The 27,689-nt window shown below is 44.4% G+C and overlaps 1 protein-coding gene across 1 annotated transcript in view; it reads right to left on the reverse strand.

The window, feature by feature from the left end:
- PPP1R14C (protein phosphatase 1 regulatory inhibitor subunit 14C) overlaps positions 1-16,239 on the reverse strand; it is a 69,295-nt gene extending 53,056 nt beyond the window's left edge. The window contains exon 1 of the mRNA XM_039851306.1: positions 15,250-16,239. Within this exon, the coding sequence (XP_039707240.1) occupies positions 15,250-15,585 (336 nt within the window). The 5' untranslated portion in view covers positions 15,586-16,239. The remainder of the gene's footprint in view (positions 1-15,249) is intronic.
- Between the last annotated feature and the right edge of the window lie 11,450 nt (positions 16,240-27,689).

Raw genomic sequence — 27,689 nt, forward strand, 5'->3', positions numbered from 1 at the left:
CCTTAAATGCATATTGCTAAGTGAAAGAAGCCAGTTTGAAAAGGCTACATACTGCATTGTTCCAATTATATGATATTCTAGAAAAGATAAACTGTGGCAATAGTAAAATCATCAGTGGTTATCAGGGGCTCGGAGAGAAGTGGAAAGGGCTGAATGGGTGAAGCACCGGATATTTTGGGGGGTGATGAAACTCTTCTATGATACTGTAAGGAAGAAACGTGACACTATTCATGTGTCAAAACCCATTTTATACCACAAAGAATAAATCTTATGTATGCAGATTTTAAAAAATCATTTAGGAGACTGGGGGAATCCCAGAATGGAATGAATGCAGAATGTGACAAAACAATCGAACTATATAACAAACCTCACCGAAGGCTGTAACAACCTCACTGAAGGAGGTATGGGGAAGAGGGGTGGACCTAAGTCCCTGGGAATGAGCGGAGTCTGTGAGACTAAAAGTGAAAGGAACTGCACAGAAGCACGAGTTGATAAGGGTGTTTCCCACAGGGGCCTGGGTAAACAGTTCTGACACCACTACCCCCCTACCCTACAACTGAGCAATTAAGTGGATGGGTGGAGGGGGGAGGGACCCACAGGCTTTTCACTGTTGGAGTGAGAGTCGACAGATGTGCAAGGGAAGGAGGCTAGATGGTCTACATGGTACTGGATGAGAACCGAAGACATCAGCTTGAATCATGTTTAGCTTAATACAGACACTGATGGTTACATACACAGTGTAATATCACACATATATTTCCTTGCTCTGTCAGCCGAGAGGCCCTGGAAACAATGACACCCCAGTAGCAGCAAACACTTAGCATCCATGTCTCAGTTTCTAATACCGTTCTCCAAAAAAGGAACCAGGGCTCTGTGGAGAAATGGATGATTCTAGGCCTGGAGCAAGGAATGTACAAGATGAACCTAGAACATTGTGCAGTGCCAGAAAGTAAGGAAGTATTACACATACACACACACACACACACACACACACACAAATACAAAATGATGGGAGTATGTCAAACAGACAAAGAAACCAACTGAAACAGCTCTCAGTGGTCAAAACTGGAACACTGAGCAACAAAATAAATATAGAAGCACTGAAGTGCAACCCGAACACATAATAAATACCCAAGAGTCCATAATAATATAAATGAATTATTGACTAAATAAACAAATGGGGAAGGAGAGACATAGTTCCCATGCAGAAGAATTCCATAAAATTATGTAGAAACACAAGGAGGTGGAGCATAACACCCCATTCCTTAGACGTGGACTGCACGCAGTGACTTCCTTCCAAAGAATACGGTATGGAAAGAGAGAAAGAGTAATTTTACAGTGGAGAAGCTTGACAGACACTACCTCAGCCAGGTGGTCAAGGTCAACATCAGCAGTGCTACATCGTGTTGACAGCATGCCCCTTGACGGGATGTGATGAGAATGGCCTTTTACCCATGTGGTCTTCCTCCTAAAAACCCACAACCGCAGTCTAATCATGAGAAAATCATGAGAAAAACATCAGACAAATCCCATTTGAGGGACATTCTACAAAATACCTAAACAGTACACGATACAACTGTCAAGGACATTAAAAACGAGGAGAGTCTGAGAAATCGTCACAGTCAAGATGAGTCTAAAGAGACATGACAACTAAATGTAATATAGTATCCAGGATGAAATCCTGGAAAGGAAAAAGGAATCTGAATAAAGTGTGGGTTTTGGTTAATAATAATATATCAATAATGGCTCATTAATTATAACAAATGTACCATACTAATTTTAGATGTAACTAATAGTTAAAAATGGCCACAGTACATGGGAACTCTTGTACTGCCGTTGAATTTTTTCTGTAACTCTAAAGCCATCTGAAACATAAAGTTTATTTTTTTTTAAAAAAAAGGAGCCTGGCAGAAGGTGGATGGAGAGACTGATGATGGGTGGATATTGGAGGGAGGTACAGATGGACAGCACAGTGGCTGACGGGGGCGTGGACGGAGGTTGGGACGGCTGGCGGATGTGGTTCTGGAAAGCAGGGCAGTCGAACACTGCTGAGGGCGCAAAGCCCAAAACTGGCATGGGCACCTGGAACAGAACACGGAGGGCATGAGCCCCTCGGTGGAGGGGACAGGCGAGCAACACGTCGGTGGGCTGGGAGGGGAGCCGAAGGTGACAGGACAGGATGGGAACGAAGAGTACAGACGAGCTGTCTGTCAACTCGGGCCAAAGGGAGGAGTAGAAAGGAAGGAGAGTTTTGTGTGTACGTAAAGAACTGAATATGAACAAAATTGTTGGCTTATTTTTCCCTTATTTATTTTCAATTAAAATTTTTTTTAAAAAATGCCTGGCTGCCTCAAAAAGAAGAGAAGGCCAAAAAAAAAAAAAAAAAAAAGCCCACCACAAAAGTGCTCTTAACGTCATAAAGACCTGTGACAGGAGACAGCTCCTATCGTTAGAGGCCAGGGAGCCCTTTCTTTCTGGTGACTACAAACAGAGGCATACCCACACCCATCTCTTTTTAAAAATAACCTCACATTTCTTCTCTTATAAAAGGAATACACGTTCATTGTACAAAACAGATAAATAAAATAAAGATTACCCTTAATGGCACTAAAAAAAAGCACTATTAATATCTATTATGTATCTTTGCAGTCTTTTTTTATAGGCTTATATAAAAGATCCTATGAAAAAGATTTTTATTCAGAATGCATGTCATCTATTGTTACTTAACTCATATGTGATACAGCTCATGGTTCAGGAGAGCGATTCTCTTGAGGAACCCAATAAGATGTTTTCTTTCTGAGGTATTAACTAGATTATTCCACGTTCATAAAACGTGGTGTGTGACCAAAATTTCCAATCAGGCTCTAAACTCCACCAAAAAGAATAATAATGATAACAAATTCCAAAAGCCTCTGCTCTCTTTCTGGCCAAAGAACACACCTTTAATTTGAATAGGTGTATTAACAAGGCAGAATTAATTACGGCAAAAGATCATAGATGTGGCTAATGGTAGCTTCACGAACATCCTGGGCTTTTCTTGGGGTGATTTTTAACATTATAAATCCTCAAAAGATCCCTGAGAGAACTATATCATTTAAAAGGAAAAATTAAAGGAAGCCAAGGATGATGATTCATCATCAATCACTCTGTGAATGAAGGCGGGTGGGAAGAGCCTGCCCACCTCCTGGGTAGACCAAGTCCACTTACCCTGGGAGAGGGGAGGGTCCATCTTACAAATCAGTGCCCCGAGCCCGGGAATAAAAGATGTAAAAAGAAACCCTGAGCCCGGGAATAAAAGATGTAAAAAGAAATCCCAATAGGGATCTCTGAAATGAAGCAAACTGGACCCTACTACCAGTAAAAAGCCTGATCTAGGAACATCTCCGTTCGTTGTGATTTTGTAAAGTGGGGCCAGAGGGAAAAACAAAGGAGCCTGAATTCCCTGAGAAGAAAGCATGTCCACATCCTCCCCACCCTGCCTGCTTGAAGCCTTGCACTTGAGGAGGGGGCTGGGGGCTGGGTCAGTGTCTTGGTCACAAAGCTGGCTTAAGAATTTAAATTTCACTTTACTCTATGTTTTATATGGTCCCTCTATATCTCACTCTTTGCCCCCCATCACCACCCCCTTTCACTGCTTTAAATTGCTTTATATAAGCAATTTACAAATAAGGTGTTAATGATCAACAAACTAGTTCCTCATGTTCTCTTTGGGAGTAATAAGTTAACTTAAGCTCGGGATCTCTATTTATTAGATGCAGCCCACTGTCCCTCTCCGAGGTATAATGTGGGAACATTCCAGAGGTTTGAGGCATGACGGGTGGTAGCTAAATGCTTTTAGAGTCTCAAGCTAGTTTAGGTGAGAGTCTGTTCACTTAGATACACAGACGTTTTCATTATCTAAACATCCATCCATTAAAACTGCTCTGGTATAAGATTACTAAATACTGAACCATCTGGGGTTTGATGAAGAAATGGAATATTTTAGCTTAACAAAAGGCACTTGTATACCACAGATAGTACATGTTATTTTTTTAGTTGTAATATTTGTAGGGTGTTTTCATTATAGCAAGCATAATCATGTTTTAGCGCCAAATCAATGACTCATTGTCTTGTGACTTGTCAGAGAACTACCACATCCTATCATAAACAGGAGAAAAACCAGTTGACTAATTAGAATTGTTATGTAGCATATTAGCTCACAAGAATTAAGCAGAAAAGCCATTTCTGCCCATCTGAAAACTCAACACTTACCCACTTGGCTTAAAACAGACTTGGTTTAATTAAATTAGCAGAAATGAATGAAGTGGCTATGTCAGCTGCACTACTGACATATAAAATATTAGAGAAAAGATATTAACAGATGATTGACCACAATGCTCAGAACAAAAGCATCCTTTAGCAGAAGCAAAACAAGTCATTTAGGGTTTTTCATATTTTATACAGCAGCAGCTTTATTTCTTTACTTCTATCATGTCAAAGGTAGTAGCTGATACTTTCAAACATTTAGAAGAAAATACTCTGTATCCTCTGGCTTATTTCAACTGAGTTTCTAACTTTTAACCTCAAAATTCCATCTAAGTGGATAGATGGAGAGCATAAGGGCTTGAATACTGCTTGTGCAAACCTAGCAATCCAAGAAATAAGTAACATGCTCACAGTGATATATACTTGAGAACTAATGGACTTGAATTTTTCTAAAGAAATAGCTGAATCCTGTAAATAGCTTATTTAAGAAATAATGAGATCCAGTAAATTGTTAAAGATGAAGTATATTTGAAAATGTATCAAATAAATTAAGCAGAAAAGGATTACCCGGTACATAGATTAAACATACTGGAATTCACAGAAACGATCGGGTGGTGAAGGCAGAACTGATGTCTACTGTTTCCAAGAGCTATCTTCCTCCTCTTACTGGCAATTTAAACTTGAGCGTGGTACTAAGTCCCTCTGAGCCTCGGTTTTCCTCATCTTAAAGATAAGATAACTGCTTAGACGAAGAGCCTTTGTGTGGATTGAATGGGATTATCTGATGGTACCTTATGAATACTATCATCACACAAAATAAACAAATATTATACAGAGGAATAAATTCTGCTTTTTACTTCCTAATGAAACTGTCCATGAAAGAGCTTCATTTCTTTTTTTCTATCCTGTCATGTTAGTTCTAAAACTAACTATAAAGTGACATTCCAGGAATAAACTCCCCAGTGAAAACTAATTTGTTGAGTGCAGATTTATTCAGTCTCTTATTTAGGCTAATTTGTACCCTTCATGTTTTTTAAATTCTGTTTCCTGAAGCTGCTGCGATTTTTCCTCTCAGATACTCATTTCATATTTCAACACAAATGTTCCTCAAGTTAAAATAAATTCCACCATTAGTTAATAATGAGCTGCCAAGATAAAGGACAAATAATAAGAACAGGAAACCCCCCACCCAACAGCCAATATTGTAAATTATATGCTGACAGTTTTTAAGTCAAATATGCCAGCTCTTCTTAAAGGTTAACCCAATTAAAGCGAAAAAAAAAAAAAGCAGATAAAGAAGCTATGAGTATCTTCACTTGTCAGATTTCATATTTAACTTGGAAGTCGACAGTGGGAAGAAAGTGCTGCAGGAGGGAAGGCAGAGTAAAAAAAAAAATAGTCTTCTCGATCTGATCCTTCTACGTCTCATCACACTGTAGATCATGCCAAGGAAAGACTGGATAGATACACTCGCTTCAGCTACTAAAATCGACTATGTAAATTAGATGATCCTTTAGTGAGCTCGTCTAATTCTTGTCTCAGGTTGGCATCGAGAGGTACAGATCCTTCTCTCTAATAAATCTCATTTTTTTCCAATGCAGGGCCAGCTTTATTGCAGAATCTCTGAAGGCGAGAGCTTGACAGCCCTGGATTGCTCTCATTTTTTTCAGATGATGAAAGAAAACCTGGAAACAAAAGTCTATCAGAAATATGCCTTGCCGAGGTTATTGAGCTGGTAAGCAGCAGCCCAGCCAGCGTTCCACAGGCCAGAGCCCTTCCCCGAACATCGTATGTACTGGGAACCATTGATGTGTTTTGATTTCATAGATGCCAACGAGGTCCCTCAGCCCACAAATAACACAGCCCGCCGGGTTCACTAATTCCTGAAGTTCAGCTGTTAAAAGATAACCTTCTCTTACTTAAGACCTTCCTTCCTATTCAAATAAAAGATAGTGTTTTTCAGTCATTTACATTATAATGCCCATGAATTAATCATATCCTTTTCTGAAAACAGGCTTTGAGTAAAGGAAATACACAACCGCTTCGCAGTAAATGATGTCCTGGACACACTACCACAACTGCGGACAGGGGAGAGTCTCTGTCCTCAAAGGACTTGCCCTCGTGTGGACACCCCCCTTCTCCTCCTCCGACGAGAAGGGTTCCTTTACTTTTTCTCTGACATGGTTTCAGTGAATAAAATCTTCTCATTCCCCTTTCCTCATCTGTGTATGTGTCTGCTGAATGAATGAACGAACTGCCCTCCACAGTTCCTTCCGCAGTTTGCCCTAAGGATTTCTTCGAAAAGGAAAAGCCCTTCTTTGATCATTTTTTCCCTCAACCATGAAGTGATGCTTTAGATTCTAATCCACTCTCTGGCCTTTCCTTTTTCCTATGCTTTAGGCAGTGGAGCAGATTTCCAAAATGCCAGTGCTGACTAAGAAAACCCTGGTGAGAATTTATTGGCCCAGACTTTTGAGCAAAGACAGGAATCTTGGCTTTCATTTCTGTTCTATCAAGACGTGTGTGAGCCTGTCGCTCTGAATCTTATCTGCTGATGGACAAGCACTCACCACTTCCTAGCACAGCAAGCATTTCCACCCCCAAAGAAATGAACAATTACTGTGCAAATAAAATAGTATTCTTGTTTATATTGAAAACTCAAAATTACAGAAAAGAATGGCAGTAACCTGTGATTACTTCCTTTGAAGACATTTATCACCCATGCATCTGTGCTTTATTCCACGACGACTTCCTTTTAGTTCACAGGTTCAAAGAACTATAGAGATATAATTCGTAACCATAAAAAAGAACTGAAACACCAAGTCGATAATGAAAGAGCAGCTTTTTAATACAGGCAGAGCTAAATTACATGAATGCAGTTAATCTGGGGTATGTATTTCTGAAAAGCACAGCACTGGAAGATGCTGCCACCTGTCCTTGACAGCCAGGTAAGGGCACCTGAGTACAGCCAGGTGTGCAAGAGGCGCTGGGGCTGCAAAGATCACGAGGTCTGCCCTCCTGAAGATGCAGCTGCGGAAGGGGGCAGGGGGAGACCAGGATCAGCGACAGGGTGCCGGGGAAGCTGTAAGGACAAGCCAGTAAGGCCAGTCGGCCAGCCTGCCGGTGAGGAACCACAAGGTGAGCCTGAAGAACAGGTAACAGACAGGTAAGGTGGGAGTAGGAGAGAGAGATGACTCTGGCAGAGGGAGAAGCAAGTGCAGAGGGGTTGCTGCCTGCCCCTCGTAAGATCTCATTTTGTAACTGAAGAAGCAGGCATGGGGACGGTGGCAAGAGATGAGACTAGAGGTGGACAAGGGCAACCCCTGAGCCCTTGTCACCAGCTAAGGTGCTCACACTTTATCCTGAAGTCTGGCAGGAATAACGAGCCCCAGTCTGGGTTTTAAACACTCAGGCGGTGTGGACAGAGCCCCACAGCACTCTGGCGGGGGAGGGCTGGAGATGAGGCCCAGCCCCAGAACCAGACGCAGGACACAGGGCCACTCTTGAATCTGCCACTTGAGACTTATGTGGCCTTCTGACAAGGGCCTGTCACTCAAGCTCTCCATACCTCAGTTTCTTTACCTACTTACAAGGATGAAATGAGAGCCAGTGAACGACAGGGTATGCAGCGGGAACTTAATAATAAGTGTAGCTGCCAGTAGCAATGGTAGCATCATGGCTCTGAGACTTTGGAATCAGCATGACCTTGAACAAAGACAAGTAACACCGTCTCTGATCTCGGTTTCTTCCTCTGTAACAGGAAGATATTAAGATGATACCAGCCACCTCATAAAGGTAGTGAGGTCTCATTGTAGGAGATAAGATATGTAAGTCACCTGGCCCTCACCACGAACCATATTAGGGGCAGAAGTAGTAGTAATAATAGCGGCAAGAGCAGAGGGCTGGTAGTAGTAGTAGTAGTAATACTCATACTGGTCCTAGCAGTAATTCGAGGGAAACGAGACTGAAGTGTCTATTACTATAATACACGGGAGAAATTATAAGGTGCCGGACTAAAGCAGGGGCAGGAAGAAGGCAAGGAATTAGATTCCAAAGCCGTAAGGAACAAGCGTCAACAAGACTTCGTGACGACTGGGTGTGACCAGCAAGGGAGAGGCGAGAGCAAAGGATGCCAGTATAATCTTTGGGGGGCACCTCTGTGGATGGCGGCATGGGCCATTCACTGAGGGAAGCGAGGAAGAGGCGCAGGTTTGCAGAGGAAGATGATAAACTCATTTCCAAGCAAGTTGAATATGAGGTTCCCATGGGGTGTCTACAGGGAGTTGTCCACTTAGAAATTCTCTGAATATGTCTGGCACTCGGAAAACAGATCTGGGCTAAGCGTGCAGATTGGAGAGTTATCAGCATAGGACAGGAACTAAAGCCACAGGAATATTCCTATCGCCCATAAAGAACGAGTGAAACACAACAGGGAAGATAGAACAGGGGCCCAGAGGCAGACCCTGTGTGACATCAGCACCGAAGAGAAAGAAAACCCAGGAAGGAGCCTGAAAGAGGAATATACAGGGAACAGGATGAGAACCAGGTAGGTACGGTCTCAGAAGCCAAAAGCAATGGTCACAGGCACCCAGTGTCACAGAAGGCCAAGTAAAATAAAGACCCAGACAAACCCACTAGACTGAGAAACCACAGGTCCTCAGGGAAGCCGTGGTGGGAGCCGACATCAGACTGTGGTAGATAAACTGTGTGTCACGGACACAGGATTGAGAAAGGGAAGCGTTTTTTTGTGATTGGGGATTCGTTAACAGAGAGAAAGACTTCGACTTGTATTATAAAGGCTTCAACTTGCTGGGGTACAAGGGGGTTGAAACTGCAGCCGAGAGAGGAGGGTAAGTTAGGGAAGGAAGTGCTGAGAAAGTGCTGGACTGACTTGAACAGGAGGCAGCGAGGACGCCCTCTGAGGGGAAAGGGGGAATAACAGCGCAGGTGCCTTGAAAAGACAGGTGACGGTCTGAAATGGCCGAGTGCAGGAAACAAGAGAAAAGTGAGGAAATAAATCAAATCACGCATGCAGCGAACACACCACACAGAAAACAAAGTGATCGAAACTTCATTCTTCCCTCCATCGAGAAAGAGACGGCTTCTTTGAGGAGAGCTGTGAGCTAGGCCAGGTATGCCATAAGGAGCCCAGGTGCTTCAAAGCGGAGAGGAAAACAGAAGACCCTGGAAGCAAACACGGGGTCAGAGAAGAGATCGGCAGGTACAGCTGATGTGGCAAGAGACGCAAAAGCGAAGAAAAAGGGGGCGGGAGACTCGCCATTAGCTGTCGCTGCCGTTTTAAATTCTCGTTTGGAGCTAATAAGTCAGTGAAAGTAGGTGTGTTTTTCAACAATGCTGAGATAAAACAGTAATAATGCAAGACTATGAGGTGGATTACTGGAATCAAACCATGGATCAATTTTTTTTTTCCTAGCCATGACTACAGTAAAGAAACGCCACCAACTAATTCGATACTGAAACCTCGGTGAATTTTCCAAGGTTTTCTGAAGTTGGACCCTTTTTCATTCATTCAAATGAATGCTTCATAGTTGAAGAATTGTGCTCCGCTAGAGCACAGACAAAGAAAATTAAGACAGATCCTGCCTTCAAATTGTTGAAGTCTAATTTCTCTACACTCAAAGGAACCCCACGGGGACTTCCAGAACAAGGAAGGCTCTAGAAAAAAGAAGGACATGGAGAATGTCCGCTCACGTTCAAGTTCAAACACACCGATATCTCTGACCCCAAAGTGCCCACACATCCTTCTCCAAATTGTACCCCCCAAGTAGATGCAAATACCTTGTTTTCTTCCCCCTTCTGCCCTCTCCCCACATCGTAGAGAATGTTAGTGGTTGGTCATGGGTCAATGACAACGATGACTGTGCACTTACTATGTCCCAGCTACCACATTCCATGTCATACCCATGCAGTCCTCATGACGACTCTGCAAATAGGCCAGAGCGATTCCCTTAAACACAGGGAGAAAGGGAGGCTCAGAGGGGTTAAGGAAATTGCCTAATCTCTAACCACCACTAAATTCTAGGGCCGTGATGTAACTTCAGGTGTGTCTAGTTTCAAAGCATTTACTCTTTCGACCACTGCCTCCACACCAAATTTCCCTAACCCTGCTCCAAAGAGAAATGTGTGAAATGTACAGTGTTCTTTTCTTCCTTTGGCGATTTCGAATTCTTTTATTCATAGACTTTTCACGTGTTTAATTTTATTCCTTAGTAGTTTACAGATGAGTCTACGGAGATTTCCTTTAAAGCAGTTTTGTTTAAAAGGCTATTTATTCTCAAATACCTACACAAATAGGGAGTCACCAAATAATCCACAAGCCAAGTTCTAAGCAGTAGTTTCTACCTCCAGCCAAGGATCTCACAAAGCAGCATAGCAGGCTAATTAGATGTTGTTGAGGGGGAATTTAGATACAAAGCAAGGACCTAAACTTAAAGTGAGGCCTGAGCCAGGTACAAGAACAACCCAGTGACGCTCGTGTCCCCTTCATGCACTATCAGTCAAGTCAGAAGTTACAACGGCCATGTCTGGGGAGTATGCGATACACGGGATTCACAGAAGCCTCTCCCGCCTTGGGAAGCAGAACGGTGTAGTGGTTAAGATACCACATCCCTGCTCTGCCACATCCCAGCTGAGGGCCCTGGGGCAACTTCTGTGCCTCAGTTTCCACATCCATAAAATGGGAATATCAGAGGTTGTTACTAGGATTACACGAATCATACCTGATGCATAGAAAGCACTCAATGAACGTCAGCTAATTTTAATATATAGGTTTGGGCTTTTCCCTTTCTGGAGCAGTATTTTTAAAACTGCAGGCCACAATCCAAACATGTATTATGAAATCAACCTAGAGGATCGCAACCAGCAACTATGGGAAATGAAGTGGAAGAGATTTATCCTACTTAAACATTAATAAAGTCACATTTTATATTATTTTTGTAATTTTTTTCTTTAGCATACATAGTAACAATAAGTGGTGCTTTGTAAATCTGTTTTCATACATCCACGTGTCTGTGTATGTATCAAGCAGTAATCTAAAAGATATTTCTTTCTATGCATCGCCATCAAAAAAAAACTTTAAAAAACACTGATTTACAGCACGAGGCTGATAGGGAGTCAGGGAAGATAAAAAAGGTGCAATATGCCAGAAACCACTTTTTAAAATGCAGACAGCTTCAGCAAAGGGAAAGTCCTCTTAAAGGGACAGTCAAGGTGACTGTCCTGAAGGTGAGGGTGTTTATGATGCGCAAGTCTACTTACAATGAGGCTGCTCCAGGTGGTTCAATAATCTCAGATTAACAACAGGCTTTCATTTCCAAAGCAAATCAAATTGCAAAACAGGAAGTTCAGATGTTATGTCAATGCTGGGTAAAATGGGGAAAACTGATATAATTTACCCAGTAAGTCACCTTGCAATACCTGTCCAAGCAGACACTATGCCAGTTTTCAAATGTGCAGAACTGTCAGGGTTTGGAAGAGATATGAAAATGTCTCAAAACAGAAAGCCTTAAATGTGAATGTAGATTTAACCTAACAGTTCCATTATAACCAAATTCCTAGCTGAAAATTTAACTACCTGTACAAGAAGATGAAATGGAAAATAACTATAAACACATAAGTAAAAGCATTTTAGACCCTACAAAAACTTTCATCTATGTATCCAAGATAAGATGTGGTGTTTAACCACGCCGCCCTCAGATGCCACACCCCTTTTCCTGAAGAGTTCCTGGGACCAAGTGGACCTACCCACCCAGAACCGGTGTCCCTCCATCTGGTTTTGGGCTATGCTCCAGGACCCCAGAACTTCAATCCCAAGCTACTTCTAGGGCATGAACAGATGCCTCCCAGATCTATCTTCCCAAGGTGGGACTGTGTCACAGGTCTGAGCCAGAGGTATGGTTACGGGATGGCAGAGAGTGTGGACAGAGACTAGATAGGCAGGTGGACGCAATGCCCTCCACCAGGCAGGACTGTACCAGGGGTGGGAAGCAAAGGGAGACAGACCCCAGGCCCAGGGCAGCTTCTCCCAACTGCATTCCAGCTCTGAGCTCTGGGAAGTCTGAGAATTCCAAATATGAACCTAACCTTCCAGGTCATTATGAAGATATTGTTGTCAAGGTAGGCGGAAAGAATAAATTTCATATAAATTCTCCTTAGCTCAATTCATAACTTTTGAATTTTAGACATATATTTAGACATATATTTGCGTTGGACCCTGCAAAGTTAACAGGCAGGCCAGCGTCCATACCCCTACTCCTACCCACTGCCATCCACCAGCTATGTGAGCTGGGAAAGCCTCTTACTCATTCTCTGTCCAAGTTTCCTCATCCGTAAAACAGACAATAACAGTACCCTCTTCACAAGGTTTTTATAAAGACTAAATGAATGAGTATATACAAAGTGCCTAGAATGGTACCTGATACCGAATAAGCTCTCCAAAAATGCTGTCTTTACATTATTCTTCATACAAAACTGATTGGCCAGTGCAAACTTCTAGATAAGACCACAGCCAGGAAAGGCATTTCTTCTTTCCCACTCCTTTCTAATTTAAATATCATATTTTATCCCACTCTGAAAGATAAAAGTCTTTTCTATTCTGTAAAGGACAAGTCATCTAACTGCTGACCCACCTGATAAAAGTTCTTCTGAAATTAAATGTGTTTATCTTCCCTCCACCTCCCCAACCTGGCTGATAGCTGGGGCCTCTGACCAGTTTGAAGTCTGGCAAATTGGCTTTCTACGTCAATTTCATGTGCTAAACATTTGAAAACATTACCACCTTTAAGTGTTAAAAAGGATATCTCCTAACCTTCATATTCATGAGATTCAGAGCTATAAGCCAGAGTAGGTCCTTCTCGATTCACATAGCAGAGACTCAACTACTTGACCGCTATCAGCAAGGACAGGCTACCAGCCCAGAGAACCTAAGCTAAAAATAGAGCCCTACTAGTGGAGAAATAGATGGAACACAATCCTTTATGTGGCTACTTATTACTCCACATGCTTTTGATTACCAAATAAAGGTGTTCCATCAGCACAGTGATTATAAATTGTCAACGACCTCAATGATTTATATTCCTTCCGTCTAAAATGACAGAACAAACAAGTTGAAGAGAAATGCTTGCCATATTTTAATGACATCAGGGCAACGTATAGCATCTTGTATTATTTCACCACAAAACCTCTTTCGAATCTCTAGATGTTTGCTATATGTTGAAGGTCTAAACTGGGAGAAGCACAAGGAAAAGCTTCAAGGTCATATTCACCTTTTAAAAATATATACCTAACCTACATGTTCCATACAGTGAACAATAAATCCTCCATCTTTTCTCAATTATTCTGAAGAATTTTTAAAATACAAAAATTGCCAACCTACCAGAGGGCTGGAACTCTTTCTAGTTTCCCAGGCTACTTCTAATTAATCTCCTATAAAAGAAACATTGCTAAAGCATTGTTAATTTCAACAACAGTCTTTCTATTAACTCAAATCCCCATATCCAAAATGGAGTATAAGGACCATTACGAAATAAATTAAAATTAATTGGATTCTACAGAGGCAAGACTGAGCAGATCCATCCGTCCAACAGTAATCCCATCTAAATCAAATATAGTGTTTCTTTAGAGAGTTTTTGCCAACTTCCTATTGAAAAAAAAACCATGAACATTTCCGATGTTGGCCAGTTTTTATTTATGCAATTAAAATGGCTTTTTATAAGAGCTGGGCTGGAGAAACAATATATTTTACAAGCCCATTAGTCATACAGTCAAGCTTCATTATATCATAATTATTCATCAGTAGTCTGTAATGAGAATGCTGTTACCTTGTGTGATGAGAATGTTAAGGGAAATATGTATTCATAATAGACCATAAAATGTGTGAAATACAGAATACTCCAAACCAGTGGGTAAGCCAGTGAGTTCACCTGGCTTGCATTTTTGCCGGAGAACATTTACAGTTGTGTGGACACAAGCCTAGCTTTGACTTGGAAGCCATATCCTAAATTATTAATCATCTTCACTCTTCCTCCCTTTCCAAACTCCACTCCCTTCTGAGAAGTAGAATACATCATTTAGAATTACTGTCATTAAAGATTCGCATGGGAGATCGTGTTGGCTTCAGTCATTTCTCTAGCCTACGTGTGTTACAGCTTATTCTAAATATTTCTCCTATCATCAAATGTATACACGTCAGTCGGACTGATGTGCACATAACCTGAGCCCCTGAAGTGTGAGAAGTCACAACGTGGGGGTGGATTCGGGATCCCACACACCACCACTCCTGAGCTTTCTTTCACGTAGGCGTCCTTCTAGGTTACCCACGGTTCTCATTCTGCGCCCATCAACGGCAGTAACTGAGCTTGGGCCGGAAACAAGAAAGCAGCTTCAACAAAGCGCAACGTGTGCAGCGAATTATGGGGACACGCGTTAGGGCTGGCTGGAAAAGGGAAAGCCTTCATCTCAAGAATTTTCACATAGAATTTCAGAAACCGAAAGGACCTCTGAGATCCCCCAGAACCTCTCCTTTCCGCTAAGCATCTTTCGGTTCCCTTTCCTGCTCCCTATCCACAAAAATTGGGGCTGCCAGGATTCCAGCCGCGAGCCCTGTTCTCGTTGGGCTAGGCGCAGCTGGGGTGAACCCCTCCAAGCCCCTCTTCGTGGAGCTGCAGCTGGAGCCTAGAAGCGCCCCGGGCTCTGAGAAAAACAATGCACTTAGCAAGACCCAGCCCCACACTCCCAAACACAGCGATTAAGGGGGTCCGCAGCTCTCCCGGGAACCCGGCAACCGAACCCAGGCAGGGGCATCCCAATCGCTGCACCCTGGGACCAGACAGCACCCTGGAAAGAGAACGCGCCGCGCCTCGCTCCCAGCGCTGGGTCCCCGGGAGTCAGGATGGTACGCGCCCCGGAGCTGGATCCCTGGAGAATTCCTGTGTGGGCACAGCGCGCGAGGGAAGCCCCCACCCTCCCGGCCCCGTGCCCAGGTACCTCACAGCCGTACAGCTGTCCCAGCTGCTCCACGATCCACTCCTCCAGCACCAGCCGCTTCCGAAGCTCCTTGCGATCGTATTTCACTGTCACTTTCCCCTGCTGGTGGCGCCGCTGCTGCTGCTGCTGCTGCTGCTGCTGCTGCTGTTGCTGCTGCTGAACCGGCCCGGCAGCAGCCGCCGTGGCCACGGGCGCCGAGTCCTCCCGGGAGGAGCCCGAGCCTCTGCTCGAGCCTGGGCTGCCGCCGGCGCCGCCCCGGGGGCTCTGGAAGAAAACCCGCGCGCCGCCGCTGCCGGCCCCACCGGCCGCCTCGCTGCTGCCCGTCGCCACCGACATGTCCCCGCGCGCCGGAGCCCGAGTGCCGCCCGGAGGAGGGGCGGGCGGAGCGCGCGCGGCGCCTCTAGCACTTCGGCCCGCGCAGCGGCATGCGAGGGGCTCGCCCGCACCTGCTCCGCGCGCCGCGCGCGCCCGGCCGCCGGGCTCCCGGGGAGATCGCGGGAGCCGCGGCGACACGGAGGAGGAGGGGCGGGGACCACCGCCTCAGAGACGTCGCGGAGGGCCCCCTCCGTCCAGCCTGGGGGCGGATCTGGCGCCTGGCAGGCCCGGGGCCGGAGCGTGGGAACTGAGCGCGGAGGCGCGAACGTGTGCGCGCAGACACGCGCGGCGCCCGCGTGTGGCCGCGGGAGAGGGCTGGCGTGGGTCTGGTGCCGGGGTCTGGTGCCGGGGCTGGTCCTCTGCGCCGGCGATCGCGTCCGCTCCTCCCGGAGAAGGAGAAGCGCTTCCCGCTGCAGCCCCGGGCGCACGAAACCCGCCGCCTCTGCCCGGCGCCGCGGCGGCAAGGGGACCCCCGGGGAGGGGACGCGGGGACCGCCGGGAAGGCTCCTAACGAGGGTTTTCTTCTCTCTACCTTCTCCTCTGAGCGCGGGGAGGTGTCTCCTTCGCTCCCGGCCCCGCCCCGCCGTCTCCAAACACATTCCTAATCCTGCCGCCTCCTTTCTCGGATGGTGGCGAAAACTGACGAGGCGATGTTCGTGCAAACAGTCGCCGCCCCTGAGAAATTCTCTTCAGACCAGTTTTTCTTTCCTTACAAAGTGTCTGTTTATTCACAGGCAGACCATTAGGGTATCTTTCTATCTAAAGGGCAGAGGCTCGATGTCTCTTGGGCTAAGGGGCTGGTGACCTGCAGACAGCAAACATTTCTCTACAACAGTCAGGGACAGTTTACTGGTCTTAAATTAACATTTACGGTGTCGCGTTCTCTGCGTAGCCGGCTTGCCTCTCTTTCAATGCCATTTCTAAACAACCTCTTTTTACCCTGCAAAGCAACTGCACCGACTACTTTAAAAACATCATGCAGCCAAGTAGAGTTACCAATGAATGAGCTTATTATGAGGTTTAGGGCAAAGAGATGAGGAGGGTGGTTATAAACAGAAAACTGCATATGTGTATGTGTAAAATTATAGGGAAACAGTAATATATTTCTGTTGTACATAACATTACATTTCTGTTCAGGCAACTGGAAAAAAAACCACAAAGATGCTCAAACACAGTAAGGAGCTTTGATGATTTTTTTAAAGCTGGTATAGGTTACTGGCAGCTCTCAAAAGAAGTTTCTCAGAGATAAAATAGATAATCAAGTCAATTTCTTCTGAACACTTCCATTGTGAGAGGGACACTGTGTGAGACTCTAGACCTACAGTTGTAAAGGCACGGAAAACAAAAGAAGAATCCAGCAACTTTCTCCCTCCTCTGGCTCAGCAATTAAGGGTGTCCAGGTCTGCTCTTCCCAGATTTATGACGGGCTTTGTTCCTCCCCTTTGGGGTTTTCCAGCAAGAGCCTGAGCAGGGATTTCCCCAAAGTGTTCCACCCCTGAAAATCATCATCAGAACAGGTCAGGTCTTGAAGAGTAAAGGAGAAGGATCCACTGGGGATTGATTATGTGAAATAGGGTGGCTGGTGTGGGTGTTGGATCCCTGTCATAAGCAGACGGGGTCAAGGCTAAAGAATCTCTGCCCCATGGAAGAGGCCAGCTGTCCAGCAGAAGGTCACTCCCCCCGCCACCAACTTTTCATGGACAAAGGACAGGAACTACTGTGATTGATGACCATTCTCCAAGTCACCTCCATCCCCACCTGCCTTGGGTCATCATAGATTATTTCAGACCCTGAACACATAGCCAAGAGGGTGGGCACCTCAAGAAAATGGGACTCTGTGGGCCTGGAGAGGGAGGAGGGAAGGCTGCAGCCAGCAAGTCTCCCCACACAGAATAAGCCTGTCCTGCTCCAGACATCTGGCATCCATCCAAGTTAGCTAACACCAGCTTTAACCAACCTAGCTAACCAGGAGAATGTCAATCAAGACACAGCTGAGATTTTAGTTAATGAAGGAGAAACTGTCTAAAATCTGCCTCCTCTGGCACTGGCACCTGGCTCTACCGATTATTTTGAAAACAGTGCCCGTGATCCAGGAGTATGGCAAAGAATGGAGAACTCCAAACTCCTTTCTTTGAGTCTTAGGACAATGAATTCAGCCATTCAAGAATAACTTCAAAGGACTTATAAAAATCCACTAAGTTCTTTTTGAGAAATTCTTGTGTCAATTTTTTCTCACTGCATAGCACTTTTTCCTTTGTGCTTAAAACTCAACTTTCACTTATGACTTCAAAAATGACAGGTACTAAGAGACATTTAAGAAGAAATTTGGGGTTTTATGCATCTGGTAGAAAAATAGCTAGTGAAGAGTCAGTCTCCTTCCATGGGTACATCGTGAGCTTCAGATGCCCAAATGAGTCACCTTGACTTGCACCTAGGAGTTGAACTAGTTCTTCCTATAAATCCACTTGCTCCACCTGGATATAATTTACATTTGAAGTGAATTCCATTGCCCCACCCCCACCACACACACACAATTCCATGTTTCAAAATATTTGGGAATAAAGGAATTATTCTCAGGCCAGAGACCCTTTACATAGATGAATGTTTAAATTCAGCAAAACCAGCAATATTTCTCATCTATAAGACAGATATATGTAAATACAGCTATAGATATATAGATATTTGTTGAAGGCAAACTTTTTTATTTCTAACCATTTAGACAAGTTTTTTAAAATGCTGGTTAATCAAAAACAATGATTAGTTTTTAGTAAATTGAATTGCCTGAAGGATGAGCTTTTACCTTAAAGCAATTGCCCCATTTGTCAGTATCTTTTTGCATAGCTTTTATTTTCTTACCTGAACATTTTTACTTGCTTTTCATTTGGGGAAAGTTTCCTTTAGGAATTATATAGGTCTTTCACCTCTGAAAACCATCTTTATGCCCAAAGCATGTTAGATAAAGTGACTTAATTAGGGGTCCCGGGGCTTTCTTTACTCCCCCAGGAAAACAAGGATTAAACACAAATGTTTACAATCAGATGCAAATGTCCTTACTCCTTAAAGACTAGGTGTTGCAATAATTATGCAACACCTGGTAATCTGCCTTGAGGCTGGGATAATTACAGCCCTAAGGCCCACATCCTGCACATGGAATCCTTACCTTGAGTAATAGTGTAGATGATAAGGTGCCTACATCCAAGTTATCTCAAAGCGAAAGGACAAATCGAAGGTATTTTTAAGTCTGGTTTTCCTCCTAAAAGTAGAAGAAATTTAATCTGTCCTTTGGGATTCTATCAGTTACCCACAGCATTTTCAGTTTTCAGAATAGTCCATTATTTCAATATTCTCATGGAGTGATCGCAGTAATGTCGTTAATAGTATATCGATGTAGCTTTTCTTTTGGCTACTGCTTCATCCCTGCTCTTTTTTTTCCTCTTAATTCCGGACCTCTGATCGTATCGTGCGGTACAACTTGCAATCATACTTCCAAAATCAATTTAACCATCACCTTTATAAATAACCAGAGCAACAGCAGTCTTTGTCACAATTGCAAAATTTTGTCTCAGCAATTGACAGAAATTCTCACCTGACTGTTCACAGGTGATGAAAAGTAGGAAGAGAAACACAGCTCCGTCTCATTCCTTCCAACAAAGATTAAATACCCCCGGGCCTTCCTGTAAACCCAGCTTGTGAGATATTCTCTTTTTGTAAAACTAGGGTCAAATTTGGTTTTAGAGGATCCAGTTGTCCCAGGCTAGCCAATAGCCTCTTGTCCTCTCTGCTTTCCCTGCCAAACGTTTGCAAAAGTTGTCCATTTGCCTCACGTCTTCATCTTCTCCTGTCGCCACTCGGCCCTCTGCATCCGACTGCCGTCCCTGGACTTAAGGCACCATCAGACTCCATGTTACTCAATTCAATGTAGGCTTTTCGTCTCTTACCTAACTTGACCTCCTGCCACCTTTGGCCATCTTGAGCCTCTCCCCGCTCTTGAGATTCTCTCCCCTTTTAGTTCCCATGCCAACACCCTCTTGATTTGCCTCCTGCCTCCTTGTCTATCTCTGCGCAGCTGGTTGTGTGAGCTCCTTTTTCTACATCCCTGCCTAAAGGTAGATGGTTCCCTCAGCAATATTTGTGCTCCTTCACAGACTCTCTCCAGGTGATTTTGCCTCCTGCTAAAGCTTCTGCTTTGACAACCTACCATCATCTACCTGTCACAAACTCCCCCAAATCATGGCAGATTTCTGTTCTGAGCTTCAGATCTACAACTATACTGCATTTAGTGCCAGTGCACTATGCAGATACATTTATAGTTAAAGTTCACAAATACACACTTATATCAATTCATTAGAGAACGGAAGAGCAAACTGAATGTGTTTTGGGCTATGGACTGTCAGCAAAGTAAAGAATGCTGTAGCTCAGTATTTTTTAAACTTTTTTTTTTTACCACCTACCACAATAAGAAATACATTTTGTGTCATGACCCAAAAATATATCCACACGCATAACTTACCCATATTACATGTGATACATCTGAGACATCTTATTCTATTCTGTTCTGTTTCATTATTTTAAGGAATGCTGCTCACAAACTACCAAATTGATTTCCCCATCTCACTAAAAGGTTGCAACCTAGAGTTTGAAAACCGCTGCTGTCAGCCAAAACAGTGCCCTGTGAGTGTCAGTCCTGGCTCTCCTCAGTCTTAATGGCACACTCCAAGCTGGTTATTTATTTCCCTGGCACTCTCTTTCTGTCGTTCTTAAGTTAAGTGTTCTGGTAAACAATGTTGACCCAAAATGGCTGACATAGGGCAAGCATGTGATTCTCCTAGAAGTGCCCCCAAACGAACTAAAGAAGAAGAATATTCTGGACATTAAAATGCACCTTTCCTGGACCTCCACGCTTTCTCAGGAAATGGAAGCCTGGCTGGGGGATAAAAAGGCCGTTAGGGTGGTAGACACCCCCATCCCACTCCCACCCCCACCCCCCATGCAGCCAGCTTGAGGATAAGTATATTGTGGTGGGTTCCAGCACACACCCCAGATCCCAAGTGCTTGGGCTGAGTCTGGCCTCTGCCAGTTAGGCACTGTGTGATCTTTGCAAGTCCCTTAACCTCTCTGAGCCTCCATTTCTCCATCTTGTCTCACCGGTCGTTCCGAGGGGAAATAGGTTATTGGGAATAAGGCGCCCGGGACAGCGCCCGCTGTTGAACGTGAAGGGACCATACACATAGCGGAGAGGACTGACTCACCGTTGTGCCAACAATGTCTCAGAGAAAGCACGGCCGCACCGCGTCCTGACTTCAGGGGTGATAAGAACAGTGAGAAAACAGTCCTGTCGGGATCCCGCGCAAACACTGCACCGCTCTTTTCAGTTTTTGTTCTCACCGACGAGTCCCAGTAAATGGAGGTGAACGCCTACCGCCAGCTGCTTGCTCAGTTGACACCTGCGCCTGGATGTCTTACGGTCACCGCAAATTAATGAATTCAAACTGAAATCATCATCTTCCCAGGCCGAAGCTGCTTCATTTCCTATCTCCCTTTGGCCGGGACTATTTACCACCATCTTCTCTTTGTTCAATCTAGAAGCTTTACCCACGGTGTCCAATCAATAAGCAAATGCTAATGATCCCACATTTGTCTGGATCTCAGATCGCCCGCCTCCTTTCCATCCCCACACTCCTTCCTGGATGTCCCCTGGGCTCTCCTAGCCTGTCTCCATGCCCTGCCTCCTACCCATTCTCTATAGCGCTCCCACAGAGCGATTTCTAAAAGCAAATGTGATCATATCATGCCTCTGCTTGAAATGATGCTTAAAATTCCCTCCACGTTCCCCATTCCCTTCGGGGGAAAATCCAAACAACTTAGCATCGCACGTGAGGCTTTTCTTTTTGCTCCGGCCCTTGCTTTCTGCTCCAACATCTGTTCAAACACTTCCCGCCCCACCCAACACACACGCATATCTCATGCTGCCCAATACCTCGCTGAACTTGGAGTTCCCAGGTACAGAACTACCCTGTCTCTGTAGACTTTTGCCTGTGCCCATGACTTCCCCTCCCAGTTCCCCGTGGTGCCAGGCTAACCCCTCCAGGATCAGCTCGGGGTCCCACCTCCCTGACTAAGCTCTTCCCGGTTTCCTAGATACGTGTGACTTTCACGTTTGCCTATTGGCCACCATCTCTCTCTCTATCACGTTGCCCATCAAGCCTTTTTGTGATCAGATCTCTGCTCACACGTCACCTGCTCAGACAGGCCTTCTGTCTGCACCGTCTCTCCCCTCACCTTCTATTTCTCTTCCTCATTCTTACGACTACTTGAAAATGATAGATCTATGTGTAAACTGCCTCACTCTCCCACCAGAATGTAAACTTCGTGAGGCAGACTCTGCTGTTCACCTTGGTGTATCTCCACTTCCTGAAACACTGGAGGAAGCATCTCACCGTGGACACAAGGAAACTCTTAGGCCATCTGCCCTTCCCAGTCGCCTGTGAACTCCTGATGACGAGGACGAGTCTGTGGTCTCAGAACTCAGACAGTGTTCACCACGTGGTAGGTGCCCCAAACAGTGAATGAGTAAAACTATCTCCACTTTTGTACACACTTTTCCCCTTGATTCTCCAATGCAAATATACAAAACCGCAGGTCTCTCTCGTCTCTCCTCAGTATAGGCCCAATCTGGTGGTGTATGTTCCTTTACATGGTGACTTCACGGGAAGTCACAATTCTCCCCTCTATGGATCCCTGGGTTTTATTGTTTCCATAGTAAACAAAGGAAGCCACCGTCACCCAGTTCTCCAAGGTCCTACAGGGTCACCTTTTCCTCCAGAATTCAGTTTCAGCTTTTCAACACCATATTGGTTCGGGGCTATTATGAGACAGTGGCTGAGGAATTAGGTGTGAAATCAAATTGTAATTACTCTTACCTTATTCCGCCATCTGTGGAGAGGTTGTTTTCCTATCTGCAAAAGTAGGAATCGTTCTGAAGGCGGCAGGTACCACCTAAGGCGGTCGTCTGTGGCGAAGCACTAATTTTGTTTTTCCCCAGGTCAATGTGGACCGAGAAGTGTTGCTGCATCGAACAACCAATCGGCAGCTTGTGTCACCTTCGACTCATCAAGGGTGTGTGACAACACACAGACTGTCTAAACCCTGACACCAGTCTATTCCATGGGTCCCCTGACAATGTCAAATGTCTTTAAAACTTTTTTTGCCCATCCCCCTCCCATCTGGCAAAAAGTAAAGGGATTAAGAAGTACAAATTGCCTATTATAAAAACAGTCACAGGGATGTGAAGTACAGCATAGGGGATATCATCAAGAATATCATAATAACTATGTATGGTGTCAAGTGGGTACTGGACTCATTGGGGTGATAATTTTGTAAGTAACATAAATGTCTAATCACCATATCGTACACCTGAAACTAATATAATATTATATGTTGACAGTAATTGAATCGTTTTAATGCCTCTCAAACTTTCTAAACCTCTACTCTCGAGTTCTGTACTTACGTCGCCATGGATCAGCAACAACTGGCACCAGTTCAGAAGCCACACTCTGAAAACCACCGTGAAAGGTCTCATTTTGTAATTATGAGTGGCTTATAAACTTTAATAGCTTTAATAATAGCAACGATAATTAGGCATTGCCCTCCAGCTTGAGAGAATGAGACACTGGTTTTAATTTCCTCCTCTGGAAATCTTTGATAAAAATAGGACTGATCCTGGTGACTCCGAAAGATGTTTCCTTTCTGATGGGGCTGTGTGGCTGTCGCGCTGTTTGCCCACTATGCCCTGGAGAGGAGGCGTGGGAATCCTTTCTTTAGAAATCAACATCTCCGTTTCTGTATGTGTCTCTCATGACTGTTCCGATAGTTGCATTGTGTTGCATCGCATTACGATGGGTTCCATCTCCATGGGCAGGGGACTGGGTATCAAAGAAGAGACTTATATTTCAGTGTCAGTTATCTGGAGAACTGGAAGGTCTTTCTAGAAGCCAAACTTCTTAGGCACCACTGAGGGAGATGGAAGCAGCAGTTTATCTTTGGCCTGTGATTGAACTCTGAGAAGATGTCTAGACATCACTATGCTTGTAGGTGTCCTCCACGGCCAAGTGGACCTACAACCAGGGTCAGCAGATCCTGAGCTAGTCTTATCTGGAGCAGATGGCCCACGTTTTTAATAGTTTGGGTCTAATAATATTATGAAAGCTACCCATCACTGACACCTGTCATGTGTCAGGCACTTTATCATAAATGCTATATCATTAAATCTTCCGCAACCCTGGGCATAATCTATCTGCAAGGATGATGATTATCACCATTTGAAAGATAAAGGAACCAAGCGCTGAGAAGCTAAGTGACCTCTGTCTCCACTTGGAGTTTTTATGGGGAGATGGGATCTTATTTTTTATCTGCTGGCCTAGTCCTTAGTAACATCTCGTTTGAATGTTCCAGCCTTCTCTCAGTTTGGTGCAGGATCATTAGGGCAGGACCATGTGTTTAGGGCAGGGTCACGGGGTTATGGGCCCACAGCATCCCCTTTCCTTCCATTCTAGCCTGCCTTTGTGGTCTTTGTGAGACAGCCCAGCCTCAGGGACAGTCATCCTCAGAGAAACACGAGCCCACCCTTCACAAGTATTACTAGTCCAGTTCCAAATGTGAAGTGGCAAAGTTGTGTTTTATTGATAGAGGCAGTTTTTGCCTTTCCCTTTTTTCTGCTTTGAGTACTGAGAGCTCTGAAATCGATCAGCAGTTATAAATGGCATCTGCTAGATATTCAGTTCCCTGGTCCCTGCCATCTGGGATGCAAATTCCATGCTGGGCCCACCCCACACCAATTAAGTCAAAGTCTCTGGGAGCCGGGCCTGAGCACTGGTGCTGTTTAAAATTCCTGGGTGATTCCACTGTGTAGCTAGGGCTGGGAACCTCTGCCCTAGACCACTGGGGATATTCTTACATATAACAACTGGACTCCCCAAACCCTGACCTCTCTTCTCAGCCTTCTTCTGTTTTTTTCCTGCTCTTTACTCCTCTCTCCTCTGCGGCTTTGCTCCACAAAATCTTGGAATTATCACCATCGACTCCTCCATAAATGCTTGATCAAGTATGTCAATTTCTAGAGAAATGCACGGTTCCGTCACAGTGTGAATTTCATCATACAATTTGAAACTGGTGAAGCAATTCGACGACTGCTTTGAAATATAAAAAGAGTTCTACGGACAGACAAAAACACCTCATTTATAGAACAGTAAAGGAATCAGATATAGTTATATAACTGTATAAATAAGTAAAGCTTTCATACCACCAAGAAATCCAATTACCTAACTAGAGAAAGAAAAAAAGAAGCCTTAAGAATATGGGCTGTCAGAACTTTGTATGTTGATCCTAGGAATCATAATAGTAGGGAGTGACATTTTTTCCAGCTTTCATATTTAAGATAACAGAAAAATCTATTGTACTATGTTGCACACATAATGTTTGAAAAAACAGACCAAATCATAACATTATGTGCCATGGTAGAGCAATAATGCTACAGCCCAGGAAAGGAGCCCAGCAGTAAGGTCCTCAGTGTAGACAGCAAAGCAATAGCTATAGAATAAACAATAAATGACATTTACCTCCTCTGCCCCGACTGCCCAACCCACAGAGAGAGAAAATTATTGAAAATTCCACAGACGCTCTTTGGCTGCCTGAACCCTTAGAAAGAGGTTCTATACTGAAAAGCCCAGCGGTGCTGTAGAGCATATTGCATGAAGATAAGCAACTACCTCATGGTAGTTCCAAAACTGTTACTGTCTGTATCACAGAACTGCAATTGTCATCCCAATAAGCATATTGCATGAAGATAAGGAACTACCTCAATAAGGAACTACCTCAATAAGCATATTGCATGAAAATAAGGAACTACCTCATGGTAGTTCCAAAACTGTCACTGTCTATATCACAAAACTGCAATTGTCATCCCAACCATCATTTCGGAAAATAAACATGCTGGTAAAGTCATGCTTCCAGTGAACCAAGAAATGTGGAGTCTTTCTGGGAAACAGAGTAAGACCCTAATGTACCTATTGTGCTGGATCCCCTCTTTTGTCCTGTGAAATCATTCAGGCTGGGCGACGAGCAAGCCAGATCCCACGTACGGGTGGGCAAGCTGGGCCATCTGCCATTGCGAATCCTGGAATGCAGCTCCTGGTTGGTTCCAGGCTGGAGCCGAGCTGTGAGCGGGTGATGCGTGCCCTTCTTCCTAATTTCCAGGTTCCCCGCGTCCCCCTGGTGCACGTCCCAAGTGCCCTGTCCCTCCATCACTACCTTTTGCTGATAAGAGCTTCTCTCAAGCCTGTGCCCCCTACATCTCCCAGTCCTCTTTCTCTCCACCTCCAGCCCTCCTTCTCACCCTCCATGACCAAGGTGCCAGCTGTTGACCGAGATAAACCAGCTGTGTGATAATGACAAAAAGCAAAGGCCTGTACTGGGTTAAATAGGGTCCCTATGCCCCCAAATTCATGTCCTTCTTGGAACCTCAGAATGTGACTTTATTTGGCAATAGGATCATTGCAGATGTAATTAGTTAGGATAAGGTCATACTGAAGTAGGGTGGGCCTTTAATTCAAACTGGTGTCTTTATAAGAGGGAAAGAGACACCAGAGAAGGTTGGGTGATGACGGAGGCAGAGATTAGAGTGATGCATCTACAAGCCAAGGAATGCCAAGGATTGCCAGGAAACACCAGAAGCTCGAAGAGGCAAGGACGGATCCTCGCCTAGACTTCAGAGAGAGCACGGCCCTGCCAGCACCTTGATTGTCAACTTTGAAGCTCTAGAACTGGGAGAGAATAAATTTCTGCTGTTTTAAGCCACCCAGTTGGTAGTACTTTGTTACTCCAGCCCGAGGAGCTAACACTTAGCCTTTAAAGGTAAGTGTGCACCTGGCTGCTAACTATAGTCCCTTGGAGATTTGGGGTGGAAAACAAGTTTCATCTCAAATGGAGGCTTATGTTGCTTTACAGGGGCCTCAGAGCACTTGGGGTTGGGCCGCGAGGCAGTGTCCAGGCTCTGCAAGGAAGGATGTCATCAGGCACTAGGGTCGCCTGCCATGAATCCAGAAGAAAGAGCGACGGTTCGCTCCACCTACTGCCAGCCCTCCTGGGGACACCTCCCGGGGCTCACCGCCTCGGCACTCCCATTTCAGTCAGTGGCTCCCACTCTCATCCACTCTGACCATGTTGAAATGTTTTCTGGTTTTCACTTTATAGGGGGAAAAAAGAAAATGAACACAAAATAACAGATGTAGAAGTAATCTTTTTCAAATATCTTTTTCACATAAATCTAATCCTTTTTTAAAATGTGGAATTATTAATTTTTGTACGCGCACTGAATGGCAGTTGATTTCTTAGTTACTAGAAATTGGACCCAGTGCCTAGTTAGTAGGCCAAAATGTTAGAAAAGGATCTTGCCAAAAAAAAGGACCCGCTCAAAAAGTTTAAATGTTTAAGATATAAAGGCAAAAGTTTTCAGAAAATTTGTGAGGTTGGAAAAAAACAATGGTTTTTAACCAACAGGGTTTAGATTATAAAATCTCAGAAGAAAAACAAAAAAATGATTTGGCTTACAGTCTTAGCTTGGGATCCCTACTATCCAACATGGTTTTGGCAAGCAGTAGATTTAATGAATAAATATATAACAAAATATGCTAATTTTTTAAACGTGAAGATATTTAAATATCAAATGCTATTTGGACATAAAAATATGTTGATAAGCTATAACCCTTCTACTCGGCTTATTAAGGGAGAAACACTGAGAATCAAGTCAACCTACTGAAAGTCAATATTCAGGGAGAATATTAATGTTACTACTGTAATAACAAAAGCAATGCTCAGATAACCCTACTAAATGCCAGCTACTGCCATAATTGCTTCTTTTACATCTACTAACTTTCTAATCCTCATAACGCATCATTTTGCAATGGAATTGGAAACACGGAGAAGTTAAGTAACTTGCCCAAATCACACAGCTGCTAAGGGGCAGAGCCAGCCAGGGTAGCCCCCTTCCCTATGCAGCCTCTCATTAGGAG

Source organism: Pteropus medius, unplaced genomic scaffold (genome assembly GCF_902729225.1).
Source record: "Pteropus medius unplaced genomic scaffold, Ma_sr-lr_union100, whole genome shotgun sequence".
NCBI lineage: Eukaryota > Metazoa > Chordata > Mammalia > Chiroptera > Pteropodidae > Pteropus > Pteropus medius.